The sequence below is a fragment of the Puma concolor genome, chromosome A2 (assembly GCF_028749965.1).
Source record: "Puma concolor isolate L17-30 chromosome A2, mPumCon1.1.hap2, whole genome shotgun sequence".
Classification (NCBI taxonomy): Eukaryota; Metazoa; Chordata; class Mammalia; order Carnivora; family Felidae; genus Puma; species Puma concolor.
In genome coordinates this window covers 95,179,476-95,198,674 of record NC_141668.1, presented here as the reverse complement: position 1 = coordinate 95,198,674, position 19,199 = coordinate 95,179,476, and the positions used below count along the sequence as shown (strand labels likewise).

The following is a 19,199-nucleotide window of genomic DNA, read 5'->3' as shown; positions in this document are numbered from 1 at the left end:
TGAACGTGCCCTTTGTCAGAGATCTGGAGGGAGGAGGCCATGCAGCCGTGGGAGGGGGGTGTCGGCAGGGGCAGCACCCTTGAGGAAGAGTGTGACTGGCGTATCTTTGTGGAAAATAAAGCCGCCATCGCCAGAGTGGATGGAGCAGGTGTGGAGGAGAGGGGAAGAGATGGGAGGGAGGGGGGTGCATGGTGAAGGGGCAGATCGTGTGCAGTCTTTGGCTTTTTTTTTTTTTTTTTAATTTTTTTTTTTTTCAACGTTTATTTATTTTTGGGACAGAGAGAGACAGAGCATGAACGGGCGAGGGGCAGAGAGAGAGGGAGACACAGAATCGGAAACAGGCTCCAGGCTCTGAGCCATCAGCCCAGAGCCCGATGCGGGGCTCGAACTCACGGACCGCGAGATCGTGACCTGGCTGAAGTCGGACGCTTAACTGACTGCGCCACCCAGGCGCCCCAGTCTTTGGCTTTTAATTTGAGGCGGGAAGCCAGCACGGGGGTTTTGAGCCATGGAGTTAGTTAAATGATCCAACTTGGATTTTGAAAGGGTCACTCTGCCACATGGAGCCAGGAGGCAAAGGGGCAGTGAAGAGGGGAGGTGGGGCGGGGGGCTCCTGAGGAGCCTCGGTGGAGGTTACGGTGTCTTGGGTCAGCCTCATGGAGCCGGTGGGGAGGGAGTGGATTCTGGATGTATTTTGAGCACAGACTCTATACTATTAGTGGTTCCGTGTGGGAAGTAAGAAAAAGCCAGAGCTCAGCGGTGACCCTTTTAAGCTGGGAAACTGGGAGATAAAGCTCCCTTTTACTGACCTGGGAAAGGCTGCCCGTGGAACACGCTTAGCGGGGAAGGCAGGAGTAGGTTTTGTGTGTCCACTTGAGACGCCTGTTAGACACGCAAGTGGACAAGGCAGTTGGATGAAACAAATTAGCGTTCGTGGGTGAGAACCTACCTGTCAGGGTAAAGGCTCTTGAGGTTATTGATTTGCTCTTATGCAGGACATGAGCTTAGCACTCAGTCCTCGCCCATGTGAGGCAGGTGCCGGGCTGGAGCTCAGGCCACACACGTCTGAGGAGGGAAGAGGGGAGCCCAGCCTCCAGTACCGCCCTGTGTCCTGGTCTTCAGAGGGGCGGTAGCATGGCCAGAGAAACAGTCCGGCCTTGGTGTGAGTTCACTTTTTCCGAGAAGCTTTCCTCTGGTCGGTAGATGCCCCTGCTCTGTATTTCTGTACTTTTCCCTTCCCGCTTGAGTAAAATCCCTGATTTGTCTTCCCCTACTGCACCATAATCTTCCTAAGAAAAAAAGCTATGTCTGTTTCTCAGAAGTCTTTTTTTTTTAATTTAAAAAAAAAGATTCTTTTCTTTATTTTGAGCAGGGGAAGGGCAAGAGAGAGAGAGGCAGAGAAAGAATCCCAAGCGGGCTTCGCGTGGAGAGCGCAGAGCCCAATGCAGGGCTCGATCCCAGAAACTGTAAGTTCATGACCTGTGCTAAAATTGAGAGTCAGTCACTTAACTGACTGAGCCACCCAGGCGCCCCTCTCAAAACTCTTGTCGTTTTTTTGTTTTGTTTTGTTTTTAAGTTTGTTTCAAACTTAGAGAAAGCTTGAGTGGGGTAGGGGCAGAGAGAGAGGGAGAGAGTTTTCCAAGCAGGCTCCACACTGTTAGCACAGAGCCCGACGTGGGGCTCTAACTCACGAACTGTGAGATCAAGAGTTAGGCGCGTAACCGACTGAGCCACCCAGGCGCCCCTCTCAAAACTCTTAACTTAGGACTGGTGCCCTCTAGTTGCTCAAAGTGTTAGGTAGTATTATTTATGGGTTACTTTCTATGATTCTACCTCACACCATTTGAGATACTACTCATGTTCTTTTATCAGCACATTAAAAATCAGCACAGCGTCTGTTTGGCACTGTGGGGCATGCCTGCTAGATAATCGGGTAGATTCCCTTGTAAGTGTGGACGGAAGAATAGCTAATGTGTCCGACCAAAAGTCTAACAAAAGGAGGGGGAAATTAGGGAAGACTGGGGAAGTGGACAGGGCATTGTCTGAGATGGACAGGCAACAGAAAGCAATCAAGGGAGAATATTTCCAGTCACTTCCAAGCAAATGCTTCTGCCTCCACAGCCTTGGGCCGGATCGAGTCCTGCCTTGGAGCGAGGACTGTCGTGTGGTCACTGCATCGCTGCACAGCAGCTTAGACATGTGTGCATAACATACGAAACCTTCTACTAGTTCACATCCCCCTTGATCTGTCAGTTCTACTTCTAGGAATTTATCCTGTAGAAACAAAAATCCAAAAGTTTTATATCCAAGTATGTGGATTGTATCGTGCTGTTGCTTGCCTTTGGGTTACATAGAAGCGAAAACCAAATGTCTAAGAGGGGATCGAGCAGGAAAATTCCAGTACACTCATACAGTGAAATACTATAAAGAATTGTGGAAGAATATGCAAATAATATATTAAATTGTTAGGTTAATAAAAGTAGTTTCCAAAAAAAAAAAAAAAAAAAAAGATTGTTAATGTGTTCACTTTGTATCAGAACAATGAATAATATTTGTTTTTTCTCTTTGGTTTTTTTATATTTTAGAATTTTCTATTTTGTCACTAAACTTAGGGTAACAGTATTTCTTGTGTTCTTTTATAGCTATCTGAAGAGAAAGGAAAAAACTGACGAAAGTTGTGTATAGTCAGCATTTAACTTTAGGCTGTCTTACCTTGATAGCAGAACTTATGTAAATTTTTGTTGTCATATTACAAAATAGAATATATTCATTTCAGAAAATACAGCAAAAGGGCGCCTGGGTGGCTCAGTCGGTTAGGCATCCAACTCGTTGATTTCGGCTCACGTCATGATCTCACGGTTCGTGGGTTCAAGCCCCACGTCGGGCTTTGCACTGTTAGCTTGGGATTCTCTCTCTCCCTGTCTCCTGCCCCTCACCCCACTGCCTTTCGCTTGCTCACTTGCTCTCTCTCTCAAAAATAAATAAACTTTAAAAAAAAAAAAAAAAACTGCTACACACGCATGTATATATCCAAACTGTATACATAGATTTGATTTTTTAATGTTTTTTTTTAAGTTTGTTTACTTTGAGAGAGAAACTGAGAGTGGGCGAGGGGCCGAGAGAGAGGGTGAGAGAACCCCACGCAGGCTCCATTCTGTCAGCTTGGAGCCCAACACGGGGCTTGAACTCACGAACTGTGAGATCATGACCTGAGCTGAAATCTAGAGTCACATGCTTAACCGACTGAACCACCCAAGTGCCCCTACGTGTAACTTAAAATAGAGGTTGGCAGGGGCGCCTGGGTGGCTCAGTCGGTTGAGCGTCCGACTTTGGCTCAGGTCATGATCTCACGGTTCGTGGGTTCGAGCCCTGCGTCAGGCTCTGTGCCGACAGCTCAGAGCCTGGAGCCCGATTCTGATTCTGTGTCTCCCACTCTGTCTGCCCCTTCCCCACTCATGCTCTGTCTCTCTCTGTCTCAGAAATAAATAAACATTAAAAAAAATTTTTTTAAATAAATAAAAAATAAAATAGAGGTTGGCAGACTTTTTCTGTAGGGGGTGGCAGGTGCTTTAGGTTTTGTGGGCTCCATACTGTTTCTGCTGAATATTTTTCTCCTCCTGCCTTCCTTCCTTCCTTCCTTCCTTCCTTCCTTCCTTCCTTCCTTCCTTTCTAGCCTTTCAAAATGTGAGAACTATTCTTAACTTACAGATCATAAAAAGACAAGTCAAAGACAGGCTGTAGTTTGCCAGCCCTGATTTAAAGTACGTAATACATTGATTTTAAAACACCTGAGAGGAAAGATAAAAAATAAAAAGCCACTCGAGAGAAGAAGAGCATGATGCCACTTATACAAAGTATAATTTAGCAACAGTGAAATAAATGACTAATATATAATCAGAAACACAGCCCTAACGCGAATGTTGCCCAGATTTGCTGTTGGGCAGAACTTTATTTGGACGATGGTAGAAATAGTCCCTGGGGTATCTGGGTGACCCGGTCGGTCAAGTGTCTGACTTCGACTCAGGTCACGATCCCACGGTTTGTGAGTTCAGGCCCTGCGTCGGGCTCTGTGCTGACAGCTCAGAGCCTGGAGCCTGCTTCAGATTCTGTGTCTCCCTCTCTCTCTCTGCCCCTCCCCCGCTCACACTCTTGTCTCTCTCTCTCTCTCTCAAAAATAAACGTTAAAAAAAAAAAATTAAAAAAAAAAAAAAAAAGTAGTCCCTAAGTAGAGTTGCTGAGAATGGGTCATTGGAAACGTTTTAAAACTATATTACAGTTTCTCTTCTTTCATTGCCCTCGAATAAGACTTTACTGAAGAATAATGTTGTAGAACCTAAGGAATGGTTGCTATACGTCATTGAAATTAATTTCTATCAGTGAAGTCGATTGTGTGCGTTCCATCTCCGTGCTACACGGCCAGTTTAACGAAAGTGTCCTATAGTGAATGACATGCTATGTCTTTTCCATGCAATGAATGAAAGAACCTGTGAATTTCTTTTCTAGATCTGCTCAGTGAAGGAGCGTCATGCCAGCGAAATGAGGGACTTACCGAGTCGCTATGTTGAAATAGGTATGCCTTCCGCGAGTATAACATGTCAAAAGAGAGTCCATTTTAGTAAAGGGAAACCTAAAATCGTGTTCGCCTTTGGGGCTCGTCCCTTGGCACCTTAGTGAAGTAGGTGGAGAGGCTTTTAAGTTTTGAAACTTTGCTATAGTATTTTTTTTTTCTGTCTGTATTTCTACTTTTTAGATGGTACTTATGTAGTTGGCTTTGAAGTTGAATAACCATGGGTTCAGGTTCTGGTTCTGTTGTTTCCCACCTGGACTTTGGACAGATCCCTACATGCCTCTGCATTCTCATCTATAAAATGTGAGAAAGAACCCCTGCCCCACGGGTGTCGTTGAGAATTCAGAAAGAATTCACGCACGCACAGCCCATAGCATGGTCCTGACACCTGGTCCTGCCCACGATGTACCCTCAGAATACTCCCCTTCATCGTCACCTGACTGGACCGGGCTGCTGTGATCTTTTCTCTGGATCGCTGCCACAGCCTCCTGACTGGTTTTTCTCCTGCCACCGTGAATTGCGGGGATCTAGCCTCCCCACCGCAGTCAGCATACAAAGCAGATCGTGTCACCACCCTTCAGCCCATTCCCATGTTTGTGGCACAGAGAGGAGACGCGTGGGATTTGTGTTGGCCCTCACCCGCGCCTCCAGCTTTAGCTCACAGCAAGTTTCTCTAACGTCTCTGCACCGCGGCCACACTGGCCACCTTTCACCCATCCATGCTCCTTCTTCAGGTGTCTCTAGAAAGCTCTTCTTGCCTGTTTGCACTTCCTTGACCCTTAATCATTCTTCAGCTCAAGGATTGCTTGAGAAAGCCCGCTGCACCTTGCTAGCTGGGTCAGCCGCTCTCCTTTCTCACGCCTGTTTCACTTTCAGTGATTGTGTGATTGTTCAGCGCGGGTCTGTCTATTCCAGCAGACTGTAACCTCCCTGAGGGCTCGCACTGCATCTGCTTTGGCTCAGTGTTTGTGTCTCAGGGGCCCGGCACAGTGCAGGTACTAAGTAATGCCGCGTACTGAACGAATCGGCGACTCAGGGACAGCTATTCAGGAGAAGTATGCCGAGAATGACACAGTACTACGTCCGCATCTTGGTTTTAGAACTCAGTGTAAAAGTTATTTGGACACAAGGGATAAAAATAGAGTGACTTTTGCCGATTGAATAGATATAGTGAGAGCTGTTTGGGATTATTCAGAACCAAGCAGAAGGAGACCAAGTTATGTGCCGAAGCTGTTTTGCCATCTTAGAAATCAGCTGAAGAGCTCATTTCCCTATTTGGATGGGAGGCGGGGAATATCAGTTTGAGTGGTTCTTACAACAAGGTGAAGCCGAGACAAATAATCTGCACACGACTGTATTTCTGGAAACAGAAAGGTGTGTGGTACCTCCATGGCTAACATAGTCCTAGCTTTTAAATCTGGGGTGTTTTGTACTTGAAGACAGGAGTGGGTTGGGTGACAGGGTTTCAATAACTTTCTGCCTTAGACGGAGAAATAAATCCACAGTTCGGATTGCGCAGAGGATGGACAATAAGCATGTGTAGAATATGATGGTACCAAGAAAAGCCAAGGAACGAGGAGCTAGAGAAAACTGAAAACTACAAGGTCAGGGTCATTATTTCTGTGTCTCCATCTTCTTTCCTGCTTCCCAGCCAAAACCTCTGAACATCTCAATGCATAGTGTCCTGAGAGAGAAGTATTCAATGTTTTAAATACAGATGAGTGGCGGGGGATGGGGGTTGGGGTAGCGAAAACCATGGGAGTTTTTAAGGATGGAGGAATTGCCAGGAAGACACAAAAGCGTAGCAACTGTCTTCTCTCCTTAGCTGGTGCTGATCACTCACACGAGCGGTGCGGGTCAGTCCCCCGTGTGGTTCACCTCACCGTCATGGCAGCCCCCTGTGGGGCAACTGGTCTGCTCCTCAGTCTTGTTCACAAAGACAGTTGGGGCTCAGGGACGTAGCTATCTTGTCTAAGATCTTACTACAGTGGCGTTAGACATGGACAGACTCTAGGGGCGCCTGGGTGGCTCAGTCGGTTAAGCACCCGACTTCAGCTCAGGGCGTGGTCTCATGGCTTGTGGGTTCGAGCCCCACGTCGGGCTCTGTGCCGACAGCTCAGAGCCTGGAGCCTGCTTCGGATTCCTATCTCTCAAAACTAAACATTAAAAAAATTTTTAAAAAAGAAATGGACAGACTCTGGCTGCAGAGCCACCGGCAGCTTCCAGGAAGGCAAGGCGGTTTGCCGAATTCCTGTGTGATCTTGATGAGCCTTCCTGAGCCAAGCTTTCCATACCTGTAAAGTGGAGCTGATAGTACCTACCTTCGCAGGCAGTTGTGAGAATTACACATTAAGTAATGTCTTGATCTCGGTGCTTGGCATACAGTAGGCGCTCACTGAATCATGGTGGTGATTATCACTGTGCAGACTTCCATCCCAGCTCTGTGACTGCTAATGGCTGGCCCAGTGGTGGCCCCGGAGCCCTGGGATCATGTTATTAAAGTATAGTTCATCTGGACTACAATTTATGTGCAATAGACCGTGTGTGGGTGCTGGCAATATCACATTACTGACGTTTTACTACTGTGGTTAGTGGTTAAGTACCATTTTTTCCCCTCTTGAGAGCAAACCTTTAAGAATATAAACCATTTCCACAGCAGGAGGCAAAGTGGTTGAGATAAGAGTCCTTGACGAGGATAAAGGAAAAGAGAAATATTAGGAGGTCTGGATTACAATTTGCTTTAGCCCTGAACAGTGTGAGCCACACTGTTCTTTAGTAAATGAGGTGAAAATGGCATTGAGGTTAAAGAACTATCGGTGCTGTACATTTCTTAGAAGCCAAATGTTTGTAGCTCTTCCCTATAAATCAGAATCTCAAGAACAACACAAAAAAGGTTTTGCTCTTTAAAATTTTTTTTTTCAACGTTTATTTATTTATTTGGGACAGAGAGAGACAGAGCATGAACGGGGGAGGGGCAGAGAGAGAGGGAGACACAGAATCGGAAACAGGCTCCAGGCTCCGAGCCATCAGCCCAGAGCCCGACGCGGGGCTCGAACTCACGGACCGCGAGATCGTGACCTGACTGAAGTCGGACGCTTAACCGACTGCGCCACCCAGGCGCCCCAAGGTTTTGCTCTTTAAAAGGATATTAATTTATTCTTATAAATGAAAATGAATGGCAATAATGAATATGAGGCTTACTGGGCAATCTACATAAGGCTTTTTGGATGTCATTTCTTTTTCCAAATTACATTGTGGGTTTTTTTTTTTTTTAAGTTTTTATTTATTTTTGAGAGAGACAGAAACAGCATGAACAGGAGAGGGGCAGAGAGAGAGAGAGAGAGAGAGAGAGAGAGAGAGAATATCCCAAGCAGGCTCCACGCTATCAGCACAGAGCCCAGTGCAGGGCTCGAACTCACGAAACCGTGAGATGATGAACTGAGCTGAAACCAAGAGTCAGATGCTTAACCAACTGAGCCACCCAGGCGCCACCAAATTACATTGTTAAAAGTAGGTTCTGGTCTAAGCCTGCCATAATTATTTGAACTTGGATCTCTTGCACTATCACGGGACTCCCTTGCCCTGTGGCACTGTTCACCAAAGTCTTCCGTGGTCTTCCAGGAATGGCAGTTGGAGAGCTCTTGAGAAATGAAGCCTGTATTTGTGGGTCATTTTCTGGGTGTCCTGCCAGAACAGATGGCTCACATGTGAGGAATTCACGATTCACTTCCTAGTCTTGATTTCCTATGGAAGCTTATTTCAAAAAACAAAAACAAAACCAAAATGAATCAAAGGAAATATTATATGGGAATCTATGTAAAATGATAGAAGCTAGGAAGAAAGGGAGGAGAAAAGGGATGTCTTTTCACTTTAATTAAGCAGTGGCCGTATCTTCAGTGATTGTACACCATGGCTCTGAATTTAGCACATTGTTCTATTTTTAGCCTCTTGATTGATTGGGAAAACAGTGACCTGGAAATGAAAGATCTGCGTGCTGGTGGAGACAAGCGTGAGATAATAGTCTTGGCTAGATCTAAGTGTGTCTTCCCATCCACCTGTTACTATGCTGACCCAGATACGCGGGTTCCACGTGAGTGACGTGGTTCATCTCCCTGGCTGAGTCTCAGCAGGAATCAGGACGGTTCTGGTATCATTCAGAGTGTTTTCGCTCAAGGATCTTTATTTGGTGTTCTGTTATAAATTCAGTTCGACTCTCTTATAATCTTGTAATTCTTCTTTCTGCATTAAAATTTTCCCTGACATCTTATCATGAGAAAAATTAAAACATACCAACAAGCGAAGAATTCTCACAAAATGAGCACCCATGTGAGCGCTCCTGGGTTCTGCAGTTAAGATTGTACTGTATTTGCATGTCTGGTCCTCTGTCCATTCCTCTTCAAAGTCAGGACTCTTTCCCTCTCAGTGCTGGGAACTCAAACGTTTGTTGTTGGGTGTGGCATTGGTAACTTTTCTCCGGAGCAAGTATCAGTAAGAAGTCTGAAACACTTGATGTAGCAAATATATTTTGTTCATTTTATAAAAACAACCACCAGGCACATGCCACGTAGATAGAATTTCATTTAACCTTCACAGCCAGATGAACAGGGCTGTTAGCCCACTTCATAGGTGAAGAGACTGAGGTTCGGAGGGGTCAGGTAACCTGCTCAGGATCATTACATTCATAAGCAAAGAAGACAACGTTTGAACTCAGGATATGCCGAGTTTCAAAGCTGTTGCTCATCGCCCCTGTGCCATACACTCTCACATGCATTCCCTCTAGCTCACGCCGGCCCTCAGCTGCAGCCAGAGGAGCTGACGAGAATGATGGAGGCTTGCCGTGGGCGTTCAGATAAAAACCATAGGGTAGAAAGTCTATAGAATCCAAACACCCCTTTCAATATGCCAGTGATATTACCTGTTCTTCAAAAGCCAGATGAAATTCCGTGGATTTTTTTTGTCTTTATTTTGGTTCGGCCAAGTATCCCGTTCAGAGAAGTAGTTATTTTAGTTCCCCTTGTTTTATTCTGGGACTGATAGCCCTTCACTGTTCGTCTTCCAAATTGTTAGAGAACATCTAGAATATAGGTGCTTAAAGGGAACCAAATCCGGATTTGTGATGTGGTGCTTTCAAACATTTGAAGAAGAAAAGCTTTTGTTTGCTCTTTTTTATTGTTTGACTTCAGTTTAGTTGACGCATCAAGGTAGTTTCGGAGCGGGGGAGGGGGGGTTGGTCTCTAAAATTATTTCTGTTTTTCAGTTTAATTGTGGTAAAGCTTAAGGTAAGATCTACCCTCTTAATGTTTTTTTAAATGTTTATTTGAGAGAGAGAGAGAGAGAGAGAGGGAGGGAGTAGGGGAGGGGAGGGGAGGGGCAGAGAGAGAGGGAGACACAGGATCTGAAGCAGGCTCCAGGCTCCAGGCTCCAAGCTGTCAGCGCAGAGCCTGATACAGGGCTTGAACCCACGAACCATGAGATCATGACCTGAGCTGGAAGTCGGATACTTAACTGACTGAGCCACCCAGGCGCCCCTGCCCTCTTAAATTTTTAAGTGTACAATACACTGTTGACTGTGTGTACAATGTTGAACAGGAAATCACTAGAGCTCACACATGTTGTTAACTGAGACTTTAGGCCCATTGATTAGCAATTTCGCACTTTCTCCCTCCCGCCCTTGGCAACCACCATTCCACTCCTTGATTCTATGGGTTTGACTCCTGTAAATACATCCTAGAAATGGAATCGTGGTATTTGTCTTCCTGTGACTGACTTGTTTCACTTAGCATAGTGTCCTCAGGGTTCATCCATATTATTACAGAATTGTCCTCCTTTGTCCTCCTTTCTTGAAGAATTGTCCTCCTTTCTAAAGGCTGAATAATATTCCATTGTCAATATACCACATTTTACTTATCCATTCCTCTGTTGATGGACATTTAGGTTGTTTCTACGTCCTGCCTATTGTGAATAGTGCCGCCACAGCGACCGTGGGAACGCTAATGTCTCTTTAAGATACTGATTTTAATTATTTTGGCTAAATACCCAGAAGTGGGATTGCTGGATCATACGGTAGTTCCATTTTTCATTTTTCGTGGAACCTCCATGCTGTTTGGCATGGCGCTGGGGCCACTCTGCTCTCTCCCCAGCAGCGTACAAGGTTCCAGTTTCTCCACGTCCTCACCAACATTTGTCTTTTCTTTTCTGACAATAGCCTATTTACAACTGCAAGTGTAACTTCTTGGTTTGACCCTTTTGACCCAGCAGGTCCTTGACCATTATGACCTTTTCCGCAGCGTAAGCAGCGTGTTGTGAGCCGCTCCCTAAATCACTCCTCATCCGTGCTGCTTCCTGAGTGCCAAAGTTGAGATGAGATTATCACAGGAACTGAGCTCTGTCATTTAGCACAGTGGTGTGGCGAATATTGATTAGAAAATATGCAATTAAATTGCGGACTACACTTGCTTTAAATGGCTTTTGTCTTATGTGTACTATTGGCTCCTGGCTTGAATGTTTTTGTTATTTTGTCCATTAGTCATCTCCTTCTATTTTATGCCTGTGTATGAGGTCTTCTCCCTGGTTTGCTGATGTGAAACATGGTAAAGTCGCTTTTACTTTCATGCATCTGCTTCACAGCACAGCCCTGAAGATGTTGGAATGTTGTAATATCCAAATGTGTTTTCTTAAATCAGTGGTCAGCCTGACAGAGTGTCCAAACTTACTGGAGAGTCATTATGAAATACTAATACTAGCGACTGAGGGGTCACATTCTCTTGGGAGGAAGGCACTATCACAAAGGGACCTCGATGCTTTTTTCATAAGTGAATGCAAGACAATGAAAGATAATTGTTCCTGTTTGGAAATTGCTTGAGAAACTCCTGTTTGTTTGTTTTTTAAGACTGAGAGGCCAAAATCTACAGCATATGATTTTATTTAGCTCCAGTAAAGATACCAAATCCTCTGGGTCACATCTGCTGGGGATTTTGAAAGCAACAAAGTGAAAACAAGGGCCTAGAACAAAGAAGCAGTGCAGATTGTCTGTGCTGAGTGCTTTTTGCGCTTTGTAGCACAGCAAATTCAAGGGAGGGGCCAGGCACCCCGGCCGCCGGCCACGGAACCACCAGAGGACTGTCAAAGCCTTAACTTGCATTTCTGCCAACTAACTGTAGCACACTTTTTTTTTTTTTTTTAATTTTTTTTTTTTCAACGTTTATTTATTTTTGGGACAGAGAGAGACAGAGCATGAACGGGGGAAGGGCAGAGAGAGAGGGAGACACAGAATCGGAAACAAGCTCCAGGCTCTGAGCCATCAGCCCAGAGCCCGACGCGGGGCTCGAACCCACGGACCGCGAGATCGTGACCTGGCTGAAGTCGGACGCTCAACCGACTGCGCCACCCAGGCGCCCCAGACGGTAGCACACTTTTAACCTGAGTATCTTTGTTCTGATGTATGCTTTCTAGTGTGACTTCTATCTGGGAAAAGGAAGCCTTTCAGATTCCTGCTTGAGTTACCTTCTACTTAACTTGAGTTAAGAGATTACCTTCTACCTAACCTCTCTGAGCTTTAGTGTCCAGTCCCCCCACCCCCGTCCCAAAATCAGTACAGGGTGGTTATGGTAAAAAGAAATCATGTCTGTACAATATTCTGCATCCTGCCCCTCCGCATAGGGAATGTTCATTAAACGGGAGCTGTTCATAACACTACAATTATATTCAGTTACTCAGAGAAAAGAGAGAAAAACAGCATTTCTTTTAACAGTCAGACTAAAATACTTTTGTCCACAAAGTCATTTGAAATAGGGATGCCTGGATGGCTCAGTAGGTTAAGCATGTGACTCGATTTCGGCTCAGGTCATGATCTCACAGTTGGTGAGTTTCAGCCCCACGTTGGGCTCTGCTCTGATAGCATGGAGCCTGCTTGGGATTCTCTCTCTCTCTCCCTCTCTCTCTGTTCGTCCCCTGCTTGTGCTCTCTCTCTCTCAAAATAAGTAAATAAACTAAAAAAAAAAGTCAGTTGAAAGAGAATTGGGGGAAAGGTATAGGTAAACATTTACCATTCCGAAGAGATTAGTATATTTCATGCCTGCATTTTTCAGTAAAATGTATCTTATAAACCTATATGATACAGATGCAAGTAATCAAGAATATTGATTTAAATATCACTTACAGGTCTGAATACACTGATAGTGAGACAATCTACTTGTGAATTATTTGGAAAATGGTCTTTGTGTTCAGACCTAAAATCTTGATTTTTATCCTTTACAATTTGATATACATTTCTAATACTTTTTTTAAATGAAAACATTTTAATGAGCACTTACTGCATTGTTTTCTTTCATGTTACGAACACCATACCTGCTCTTGAGGGGCTGATGGTCATTGCTGTTTTCACCCTTTTCCCTACCCTTCTGAAAATAAATTATCTCACTTTGTACAGTACCTTTTTTTATATATATTTCCATTTTTGCATAGCATGCTGTATTTTATTTTATTTTATTAATTTTTTTTTTTGTTTCTAGACTCAGGCTCTTTTAAGTCAGACAGGATCTTTAACATTCTGATACTTCTAAAAGAATGTCTAACCCAAATTGGTGCTCGGCGATTCTTCTTTTGAGTAGTTGATAACCAGAGATGTAAGGCGCAAGGTACAAGAAAGGTTTTGCTAATTTCTTTTTCAGTCACGCGGCAGTCATTTGGAAACTGTTAGCGGGTCTGCTGTCGAAGGTCCAGCGGTACCTGCGTATTTGTGACTCTAACCCTGACGCCATTGCCTGGCTGATGGAAAGCTCGTGTGTCACCCTGTAGCATTTTGTACTTGGAGGATTCTCAGAAGCGGCAGCATAACTCTTCAGTCTGCCCGAGTCGTCACCTGACAAGGGAACAGCTAAGTCACGCGACCAAAACCACATTGACAACATTGACCACACAAATGAGTGACAGAGTGGACCTGAGAGCCCCAGATACGAGTGAGCGGGAAGGCCCACCGATCGCCGCCAGACCCGCTGTGGGGCCCATGTCTGTGTGAGAGAAAGTAGAGGGTGGAGGGGAGCCAGGGGGCATGTGGTGAATTTGAGGTCAGGAGAACTCCCGCACGGCAGACGGGTGTTCCCAGGAGAAGACCACTGGCCGTTCAGCAGGTGCCGGGACCGCGTTGAGGAGCATGAAAGCTGAGTAGGATCGGGACTGTAGAAAGGAAAGAGAAGGGACAGTGAAAGTGGGGAGGGAACAGAGCCAGGAAGTCTCAGAAAGCAAGAGGCCGGGTTTTTTTTTTTTTTTTTTTTTAATTTTTTTTTTTCAACGTTTATTTATTTTTGGGACAGAGAGAGACAGAGCATGAACAGGGGAGGGGCAGAGAGAGAGGGAGACACAGAATCGGAAACAGGCTCCAGGCTCCGAGCCATCAGCCCAGAGCCCGACGCGGGGCTCGAACTCACGGACCGCGAGATCGTGACCTGGCTGAAGTCGGACGCTTAACTGACTGCGCCACCCAGGCGCCCCTAGGGTTTTTAACACTAAATAAAAACAGCGCAGGAGGGAGCGCTCTGCTATGTTTGATTAGCTGTCCTAGCCCCTGCCTCTTCCTAAGAGATCAGGGACCATGTTGTCGCCCACAGATGAGCACCAAAAGGCACCAAGGTCAAATCCCATACTCAGGCTTAAGGAAAAGTAAACAAGGAGCAGAATAACATCGTTGGCAATGAAAGCAAGAAACCAGAAAGAAACACCCAGAACAAGCGGGAAGACTTTTTTTTTTTTTTTTTTGAATTAGACATGAAAGAACAAAAAATCAATTTAAAGAAAATTTCAAATGAGATGACAGAAGTCAAGAAATATTTATAAATGAAAGGTCATTTCAGAAACAAAGATTGAACTAGAAGGAACATGGGCAAACAGAAAGACCGTGCCGTCAGAGAAATTGAAGGGGGAAAAGAGGACAATTTGAAAACATCGCAAAGCAAGAAGAAAAAGATTTAACAGTGAAATGATAAATACCAAAGACTGGCAAAGATGATTCAATTGACAGGTAAGGGTCCCTGAAGGAAAAAAAAGACAAGACAAAGGAATGGAGCAGATCCCAAACACAGTAATTCAAGAAAAATTTCCTGAAACTACGAAGAAACGAAAAGTTGAAGCTAGAAAGTCATACCCTGTGTCTCTGAAAATAGTGACCCACAAGGAGCACCATCAAGTTATGTTTGGGTAAAATGACTGGACTTTCAAGACAGTCTGTCGGGCGTCTAGATCTGCGCTGCCCCGTTGTAGTGCCGGATTGAACTGTACCGCACGCAGGATTCTAACGACTTAGTATGAAAATAAGTAAATTGTCTCATTAATTTTTTTATGTTCCATGTTGAAAACATTTGAGATACGTTGCAGTAAATATGTTTTAAAATTTTTACCTCTTTTTACTCTTCAGTGTGGCTACTAGAAAATTGAAAATTGCATGCGCAAGTTGTGTTTATGGCCTGCGTTAATATTCCGTTGGACAGCGCAGATCTAGAACTCCAGGCCCCCTTCTGCATCAGAGTCCCCATTCTGCATCCGTAGTACCTTCCTGGATAGAATTTTCCCGTGAATAGTCCTTTTGATATTTTCTCTCCATATGCTTAGAATCTCTCTTTTTTTGTCTTTTTCCTTGAATTCTTCTTCTAGCGTTTCAGGGAATTTTTCTCTTCCAGAATAAGCCAGGGCACAGCACTGCTTCAGCCCTAACAGGCACCTCATTGCTTCATCAGTCCTACTCGAAGTGAGCACAGCGCCCCCTACAGGGCCCTGGAGCCATCCCCACACTCTGTCTTTGTCTCCCTCTAGGAATGGCATTTTTCTCTCCTCTTTCTTCCCCCTCACCAGCTTTGAACTTCTGTTTTGTTTTAGTGCTCTCTAACCAAATTTGTCTTTATTTTCTTTGTGATTTATCTTTTTTAGATAAAGCATTTAAAAGATGAGCTTCTGTGGCAATAGACCTAAAAACTCTGTGTGTTTAAACTAGTTTTCTTTTAGGCAAAAAATAAGCAATCATCATTAGAATGATTAAAAGCATTGATATGTGGGAAAGAACAGAATTTCAGGGAAAATAAATTAACTGAAACTTCCACTGGTCCATTGGAAAATTTGAAATAGAAAGCCCGGTCATTACTGGAAGGTATTTTACACAATCAGCCCATAATGTTTTATATCATTTATGCATGTTCTTCAGGAGAATAAACATTACCATTCCACATTTCCTTCTCTTGGCACTTCTCTTGACACGGTTTTTATGTACGACATCCTTTCTTCGTAAATAGCATTTTTCTAGTTAGTTTGTAATTTAGTTACTGCCTAAATTACTACTAAATCTCAGGAAAGTCTGGTAAGATTTAGTACTTAACAAAAGCATTTATTACAGTGTCTGGAATTGACAAGTGAAATAAATACATGGTTCTGGACATTTCTCCTTGTTTTCTTTTGGAACACCTTAGATTTTCCACTGTTCTTAATTAGAGAACAGGAAGTCTTCTGTCTAATGCATGGAAGCCATTGTGCACTGGGAAATAAGTATGTAGAGCAGGGAAGATTTGGACAGAATTATCTCCAAGCTTTTCTGTTCTGTTTCGTACAGCTCATTCATAGACATCCGGGCTTGATGTGTATTTGGTTACATTGGGAAAGCCCCGGTGTTCCTTGTTAATGAGCAGCATATGTAGCATCCTGAATGTGGAGAGTATCTTGTCCACACATCACTTGCTAGATGGTGTTCATCCTCAAGTGCCTATGGTAGACCAGCACATCAAAGCTTCCTCGTAATTACCATGAATCTGTGGCATCTCTGACTGATTGATTGCACTGGGGGTATAGCATTTCAGTGATGAAATGTAATTTAGTAAAGTGGAACTCAAGTCCATTTCTACCAGATGGGGTTTAACCACCTCAGGAGTCAGTGCAGTCAAAACCTCTCGTTAATATGCCTGCGTGTCTCCTAGAATGTGACACTGCCACCTCTTTGATCACTGGCCCCACACTGTTCAGTAGCACCTGGACATCCCAGACCTCCCCGGGCCTTACCCCACCCCCTCCCCCTACGTAACACAGCAGTGGGAGCTTCTCTAGAATCTTCAGTGCCTGGTGCCCCTGGATGTGCTCATCTGTGCACGTGGCTGTGGTGGAGGCGGCCCTCTGCACGTGCACTTCATGTGAACACTGATCACGTAACCACCGTTTTACCGAAAGTATTTGCAAGTGCCGGATACAGATACTCAGTTGAAGCCCACAAAGGTTCAGGAAAAAAGTGTTAGTGGCAGTGCTAGGATCAGAGCACCTGCCTTTGGAGTTCTGCTCTGCTTCTTACCAGGGCACCATAACCACCTGTGTGATCTAACCAAGGCCAACATGTAAGAAATACTACCTTTTTAATGCTTATGTTACCATTTAGTAATTTCTTTGATCCTATAGATCCTCAGTTTTATTTCGGTGTGAAAATTGTGAAAACGGTTGTATAAGGAGGTGGCAATAAAGACAGGCAGGGACAAGTCACACTAAGTGACCTGCAAGGAAAGTGGAGAGGAGGTGGAAGAAAAATTCAGGGGTGCCTTATTTCATCTGTGTTAGGGATTTTACTTTTACTCTGATTCCATTATTTTATAGATGGGAAAAGTTATACCTGCAGAAGTTAAATGACTTGTTCAAGTTCAAGTTATAACCCAGATCTCTTGAGTCTACATTAAATATTGTTTCTAATATGCTACACAGACTTCCTGTAGTCTGGAGAAAAGAATAGTTTCATCCTAGAGATTAAATCTGAAGCTAATACCACGAACTGTGGAGAAGATCGGAGTCCGGGAACTCTTAGACAGTGCGGTGGGTCCAAATGAGAGTTTGCTTCCAAATGAGTCTGTGTGTGCAGAGCACGATTCTTGGAAGAGTCTCTGTCAGCAACACTACTGTATCAGCTAGCTTCGCTGTGTAACAAACCACCCCAAATTTAGTTGCTTAAAACAAAAGTCATTTATTATAAGTAGTTTACACCAGCTATTTATTAGAATCACACCGTAGCAATATTTGTACTTCAACCACTAAGCTGTCAGGTCTGTGAACTCCATTGTAACTAAATCCGTATACTTCTTCTGTGATACACTGGTTCTAAATTTTTAAATGTCTTTGAAAAGATAGAAATTTCTTTTTTTCTCTGACCTTTATTGCACTTAAGGAATCATGGTGTTTCATCACAAGGTACTCTGTATTAAAACACTTTTTTTTTTTTTAACTTACAAGTCTTCAAAGAAAATGTTTCTTGTTTTTTTAAAAAAGTTAGTTTCATAGTTTCATAATTACAAATAGTACTCTTTTGTACCACTGCAGTGCCCTAATTGTGAAAAACCTAAACTCAGGCATTTAAAAAAAAAATTATTATTGTCATTAATATTAGTTTACATTGGATTTTATGGGTTTAAAAGTGCCTTCATGGGGTTGAACTATGTCATTTATAAATTAGCTGCTCACAATGTCACCTTGGACTGTTCACGCTGGTGTTACTGTCAGGTTCGCTTTTGCTGGTGATAGAAAATTTCAAGTGTGAGTTCCCAGATATCCTTTCCTGGCACTTCACTATTGTCAAAAAAGGGTGATTGTCCACACCCCCTTTGCGTTGGCTTTCTCCAGTAAATCCACCCCGCGTTCGAAGTCCGTGTGTTCTTTCCTTGGTGGGCTGCTGTTTGCTCCTGTTAACACGGAGTCTTCTCCCCATTTTGTTTGCAGTGTCTCAGTTTGAAACCGAATTCTACATCAGTGGGCTTGCACCTCTCTGTGACCAGCTTGTTGTGCTTTCCTACGTCAAAGAGGTTTCAGAAAAAACGGTAATTTTATTCCATCCTTTTTTTTTTTTTTTTTACCCCAAATACGAAAGGAAGTGCGGATTCGGTTTTTAGCATTATGCCCAGATCAGATTGCCCAGGAAAGGGCTGTGCTGTAGTCTGAGCAGAAGTTCCCAACCTAGAAAATAAGGTCGGCAGAGGTTATGTATTTACCTTTCAGAAGCTCCACTCATTGCCTGCCTTTGTTCCTCTTGCTGAGCAAAGGGAAGTCATTTTTTTCCCCTCTTTTTTCCATCTCTTGGTATTTTAGGCGAAAGGAATGAAGGATTCCTTTTGCTGAAGGGCGAAGAAACGGAGCTGACACTGTGCGTTAGCAGAAATGACAGCAATGAAGTTGATCTGCCACAACAACAGGGGTCCCAGTGGTCAGAGGGAATTACGGAAAGGGCAGTTCGTTATTTCCCGTGGTCCAGACAGATTTGCTTCCTTCCCAGTGGCCTTCCGATCCCGAGCAGCTTGATTTTGCTTTGAAATGGATTGTGGCGAGGTCTCAGTTATCAATGCAAATGTGAGGGAAGGAGACGTAGGGCTGATAGAAAGCAGCAGAGAATCCAAACATCGTTGGACGTGACTTTGGAGGGAAGCCTGTATGTGTGATCCAGTGGAGGCCACGTCCAGCAGAGACACTCGGTCTTCCTTTGAAGCTTGGATGAGCCCCCTTCCCAGCTTGTCTTCACTGTTAGCGTCCAGGGGTGCTGCCGGGAAGGGAGCAGGGGTGGCTTCAAGGCATAAACAAGGAGAGCTTACCATAAAGGATTTTCTCTTAGATGCCACGTATAAAAGAAATTGCAAAT

The 19,199-nt window shown here is 44.1% G+C and overlaps 1 protein-coding gene across 2 annotated transcripts in view; it reads left to right on the top strand.

Moving 5' to 3' along the window:
* The window catches only part of VPS41 (VPS41 subunit of HOPS complex), a 187,993-nt gene that overhangs the window by 113,474 nt on the left and 55,320 nt on the right, over positions 1 to 19,199 (top strand). For both annotated transcript variants that reach the window (XM_086696999.1, XM_086697000.1), the window contains 2 exons: positions 4,504 to 4,570; positions 18,290 to 18,387. In XM_086696999.1, the coding sequence (XP_086553125.1) occupies positions 4,504 to 4,570; positions 18,290 to 18,387 (165 nt within the window). The remainder of the gene's footprint in view (positions 1 to 4,503; positions 4,571 to 18,289; positions 18,388 to 19,199) is intronic.